General features: G+C 36.7%; 1 protein-coding gene across 2 annotated transcripts in view; it reads left to right on the forward strand.

The window, feature by feature from the left end:
• The window catches only part of AK4 (adenylate kinase 4), an 89,171-nt gene extending 83,631 nt beyond the window's left edge, over window positions 1-5,540 (forward strand). For both annotated transcript variants that reach the window (XM_060231957.1, XM_060231958.1), the window contains exon 6: window positions 1,061-5,540. In XM_060231957.1, the coding sequence (XP_060087940.1) occupies window positions 1,061-1,175 (115 nt within the window). In that variant the 3' untranslated portion in view covers window positions 1,176-5,540. The remainder of the gene's footprint in view (window positions 1-1,060) is intronic.
• The last annotated feature ends 460 nt before the right edge of the window (window positions 5,541-6,000 follow it).

Consider the following 6,000-nt stretch of genomic DNA (forward strand, 5'->3'; position numbering starts at 1 on the left):
GTATAGTAGAAGATGGGTTTAATATATGTAATGAGATAAACAGCCAATATCCCTTGTTTGAGTATGTCAATACAAAAGCATTATTCTGATACACTATCCTAAAAGAGAAATGCATTGAAATATTGTGGATATATCGCCGTACTTGGTGAAAGTGGGTTTAGCATATGTAATGAGATAAAAAAACAAAACAACATCTCTGTTCAGTCCTGGGGAGGCGTTTGTTCCAAGTTTAATAATAGTTTGTAATTCAGCAATTCCCCTTTCCATTCTGTTCTTGAAGTTCTGAGAATGAGTTTAGCATCTGTAATGAGATAAAAAACCAATATCCCTGTTCAATCCTGGGGAGGTGTTTGTTCCAAGTTTCATAATTTGTAATTCAGCAATTTCTCCATTCTGTTCTTGAAATTCCTTTGCAGTAAAACAGCTACTTTGAGGTCACCCATTGAATGCTTTGGAAGGTTAAAGTGTTCCCCCACAGGTTTCTCAGTTCTGTAATTTCTGATGTCAGATTTGTGTCCATTTATCCTTTGGCAGAGGGTTTATCCTGTTTGCCCTATGTAGAGAACAGGAAAAATAGCCCCAGAGCACACTAATTTATGCAGTAGCTCACAACTTGAATGCCAGTAGCTCACAAAGTAGGATTTTTGCTCACAAGACTCCATGGCTTAGAGGGAACACTGCCCCATTTTTAAAGTGTATTTGTTAAATTTGTATGGTTATAATGTTGGAAGACATGTTTATGAGCTTGCAGCATTATCTTTAGTAGTTTTCAAGGTTAGGTTTTAAATGTTTTGGTTCAGTAAACCAATCTAGCACAGTCAGTTTAATAAATTTCCATTTATGGTTTTGGGGCAGCTTCTCGTATTTTCTTTTTCTCTAAAGAAAACAGCATTTTTCTAAATACTGTTACTGGAGAAAGGTATACGGAGTAAATGTAATTGAACCAGCCTAGTTCTGTTATCTGTTTCTTTACCTTTTAATTGGACTGGTTTTGTGGAGTTGTATCACAAAATTTAAGAGAATTACATTCACTTACACAGACTTCTGTTCTGTATTTCAGGAACAGGGGGGTCCTACACTCATTCTCTGGGACAGAGACCAACAAAATTTGGCCTTATGTATATTCTCTGGTGTCCAGCAAGATTCCTCCAATCCAGGCAGAAGAAGTAAATTAACCATCTCTTGACCAGGAACAAGAGGGAACAACCGTTACATTTACAGAAATGTGTGCTGTGTCTGTGCTCTTCCCCCTCCCATTTTTTTCTTTAGGAAAATGGCTGTTCTTCCTGGAGAAATGGCTATGGGAGTACAGCTATAACATTTTCCTTGAAAGATGATGTATATGGATTGAGTTCTAAAGTATTTGTGCATTCCTCCATATTACCTTAGTTTGTTGTGCAGAGACAGATTTATCTTAAGCCAGTATATAGAACCTGTTGTTTCATTCCAGCCACTTAACAGTGGCTCTACATATTAAATGTGCCATTCCTTAAATTTTGAAAAATGGTTTTCTTTGATCTAAACACTCTGTGGCAATTTAAAATAACCAACCCTAGTACTTTAAGTATAGCTATAATGTGTTGAGCACTAAGGAAAATATATGCATTATACAGGTCAAATAAGTGTGCTTGAATATTAGTAAATGAGGAGTTTAAAATCATGATAGGTTTAAATGTGTTAGTTCTCAAAGAGAACCACCACTGAAGAATATCTGTTATAAAATGCTGCTGTAGAAAAGAAAGAACTAGTTTTAAATTTGATTATGTGACTTCAGGCTATCTTGTAGACTGGGGGGGGTGTTTGTGGCCTATTTTGGATTGAAGAAAAGTTGCACTACTTGAGATTTTGGTTCCTTATTGATACCTTTAATATTCTACAGTAGAGTCTGACTGGATAAAATCTGTCACTAAAGGCCAATTTGGTCTCTACTTTTTGGACATACAAGTTGTCCCAACTGTCTCCATGCAAGTGTTCTTATGAACAAATGAAACATATGGTTGAGGATGTAGTTAGCAATACATTCCCATAACTGCAAAAGGTATGATAAATGTGATTGTGAATACTGAGGCAGATTATATCCATGTTCTTCCTGTATGCATGTTTGTCCATGACATGGTCAGTCAGTATTGCTCATATATATGTACACACTAAAGTATTGCATGCATTGGACCAAAGCCTTGATTCAGTTGATAAATTGGTGTTACCACCTTGTAGAATATAGCTTATTTTATTGCCTTATTATTAGGCCCTTTCTGTTCTCTTTGACTAGGGCTTATTGTATGGCACTGTTCACCCCAGGATTAAAGAGACTACTTTATAAGTCTTCCTCCAAATAGTAATTGGTAAGGAAAGAGTAGACACCATTCAGATCTGATCCTGCAGTTCCAATGTCCACTCCATTTCCTTCTCTTCTTTCATTTATCCAGATCTTGTTGAAACAAAGGATAAGCGAGGACTTGCCATAGCATAGTAGTGAAACAAAACCATCTATTGTGCATGTATTTCTTGAAAGTTGATCAGTTCTTGAAGTGTTATTCTTGAGGCTTAATTATTTTAAGCAAGCACTTACCGTAATGAGCATATTGGCCAGATTCTTTTTGATCGATTTAGCTCAAATGCAAAAACAAAACCATTCCATCCTCTAGAGTATCAGATCTAGTTTTTATGCTGGTCTGTTGAACACCTTCAGGGTATGTGCTGCAGGTATCCTTGCATATTTCATAGGATTGGTGGTTGGTTGTTGTTTTGGCAGAATGTGCCAGTCTGAACCCATGTCTATTGGCTTTGGTGCAAACACAATTGAAGTTCAACCCAAAATATGCTCAGTTTTGCTCTGGGAGACGGCATTACAGGGGAGGATCAGTAGTTATGGAGTAATGTAAAATAGTAATGACTTCCAAGGAAACTCATTTTGGGACTGGTCTAGATGATATAATTTCTTGTATTCCAAGTGGTGATGCAATGTCTGGAATAAATACCTGTCATGAAGGACAATTGCTGCAAACATTAATCTCTTCTGTATTAAGGATTTCTTAAAAGCCTTTTATCCCAGAGCTCCAGAGGTTCCATGGCCTAGTCTGTGTAGCCTTCTTAAAGGGAACTGTGGTAGCTTGTACTTTCAAATGAGAGCTATAGAACATAGATGGCTGCACAGTCTCTGTTTTGTCAGATAGCTTGGAATCAGAATTCTGTGGTAAGAGATAATGCAAATGTTCAGAATGCCATGAACTAAAAATAGCACTTGAAACCATCATGGAATTGTTGAGATAAGTTCTTCAAGTGGTAAGGTAACAACTGAGTATGCTGAATGCAAGTGGTAACGCTTATATAAAACTCAAAAATATCACATGAAAATGGGAGCCTCCCCATGATGTCTATATCATCTAGATCACCTCCCAATCTGGAATCCATGGTAAGCTTCCAAGGAAATCCAGGATTTCCTAGAGCACAGTTTGAATGCCCTGGTTCCAAGGTAACAAATCCAAGTCAAGTGACTTTGAACCATAAGAAGGATAAATGTTTTCCCCTCCTACTGGTTCCTTCCACACTATTTCCTGTCTGTAATAAATCAAATGAATGTTTGCAATTTGTTAGGAATGAAAAAGTAATTTTATTTTTAAATGGTGAAGCTTAAATATTTGGGAGTAGCTTATACTTTTTAAAAAGGTTATGAAATCTATTTTAATGGTCTCTAATTTTTTATAGGCAGAGATAGTATAGTACCTTCCTGAACTGGAAATTAATATTACAACTGTGATTTTAGATTTGTAATATTTGGGTGGAGCAGTGACTCATCTGTCTCATTCTAAGCTGCCTTGTGTTGCCTTATTTTATACATTGTAGAAGGGGAGGGAAATATTTTGGAGAAAAATATCAATTTTATGGAATAAATTTTTCTCTGAAACCGTGCTGCTTTGATGACAAAATTATTTTGATTACGCTTTCTAAAATAACCAGTGTCATTGTTTGAAAGAGTGATACTACCCTTGGCAATGGGTAGGTTACATTAACTATCTTGCATAATAAAATAAAAGTCCTATTGCTGCAGAAACAAAGTTACAGGGAGACTTAGTCTGGCTAAGTCATTTATAGGCCACAGCACCTAGCAGAGCTATATAATGTGTATATAAAATGGGGACTTGGGGGTCCACACATTACTTCATTGTGTGCCTGTACTGCCTCCTTTTTTTCTTTTCCACACAACAGAGAAACAGCAGTGAAAGATTGAAGTGACCACTAGAGAGAGCAATACGTGCAGAAAAGGGAAAAAACCCTGATGCAGTAGGGGGTGCACAACTGACAGAAATAACACATATGACATAACTTTATGTTATGCTGGCCTAAAAAAAAAGCAAGGCTGAGAGGTGAGCCTTTCTTTTACATGCTTTTTGTCTTCAGTGGTTTGGACGTGCTTGGGTTTCATTTCATACTGTGGTCCACCATCCTATTTTGGATTGTGCGTTTTGATGCCATATAACCTAGCTATTGCTGTGCCCCAGGTTCCTACAGGTTAATAACTATCGGTCCATATGAATGGGAGACTTGAAGTTTGAGGATAACTGTATTATGCCATTCTGTGCCACAAGCTGAATGTGAATGTATTGAAGATGCTAAAGGTCCATTAATTCAGGGAGGGCAAGAGACAGAATTCTGCTCTGCATGGACTTTTCCTTGACCTTTGCTGTCTGGTTTGGTAATGCCATGAGACCATTTAGGCAGTTCAAAAATCCTTCTACATTTATTATGAATCTATATCAAAAAGAATGTTGTGTTTGTAGCTGTTTCCTTACTTTTCCTGTTTATTCCTTCTGCCTGTTTCTAATTTGTAATCTGTTTGGGCAGGGATATTTTTTGGTTTTTTAATCTTTCCAGAATATAGTAGTTTAGGTGCTATATAAACAAGTTGGGGAACCTTCCATCAAGATAACATGACAACCTGCAGTTCCAAGAATGGAAATGGAAAGCCCTCTTGCATACATCAAAGAACTTGGGAATATGTATAGATAACGTTCCTTCAACCAATCTACAACAGGTCTGAGAGAACTGATTTGTAAAAACTATACGGGGTTTTAGCTTGGAATTTATACTGCTAACAAGATGGAAAACCTCATCTAGAAAAGTACAACATTGCTTTGCGAATTTTTAGCAAGTCATACACATAGTTAAATATGTTAAAACTATTTTGGGGTTGAAATACCTTCTCTTTGCCACTCTGAGCAAAGGTGCTGTTTCTGAAGCTCCTCAGCTACTGCTGTTTGTTTTAGGTTAGCTTTTTTCTGGAATCACAATCTTCTGTAATGTATAACTTTCGTCTTGTAATTTTGGCACTTTACTATGAATCTGATGCATTTTCTAATGTTCTGATCCTGCTTTTATATTAATTTTACGTAGGATATAGGGGATTTCTCTAGTTGGTTGTTCTAGGAAATAGTTTGTATCTGTATGCAATGTAATTGATATAAGTTTTTTGTTTTGTCTACTACCCCTAATTCCTACAGCTGTTTGCCATTTGATACATTAATAAAGTTATTTTCAATTTACTGGCTTCTTGTATATGTGGTACACAGTCAGCCTTATTTGTGGGTGAACCCCATTTTGAAATGAATAACTTACATATTGTAAATAATAATCTTGATTTTAATTTTCTAAACTTTTCTTACAGACAGTACTGTGTGAAAAAATATAGTATTAACATGGGTCTGGTGCCAAAAATGGCAGTCTTGGGTTGGTGTGCCCTTCTGTACATGGTAAAGGGTGTGTTTGATCTAGTAATGAGCATTTCTACATCTTATGCTTCTCCCTTACCCCTCCACATAAATTAGAGATGCTTAATTAGTTCTGTACTAGAGTTTTGAAGGGCAGACCAAAGGAATACACTGGGGTTGTAATGCATGCCAGAGGCCTGAGAGAAAGCAGCTGAGATATTTTCTATCAATTTTCTCTGGAGATATGAAAAGTTTGTGTGCCCTGAGAGAGAGGCTTGAATCCCAAACCTGGCAA

The sequence above is a fragment of the Heteronotia binoei genome, chromosome 2, assembly GCF_032191835.1.
Source record: "Heteronotia binoei isolate CCM8104 ecotype False Entrance Well chromosome 2, APGP_CSIRO_Hbin_v1, whole genome shotgun sequence".
Classification (NCBI taxonomy): domain Eukaryota; kingdom Metazoa; phylum Chordata; class Lepidosauria; order Squamata; family Gekkonidae; genus Heteronotia; species Heteronotia binoei.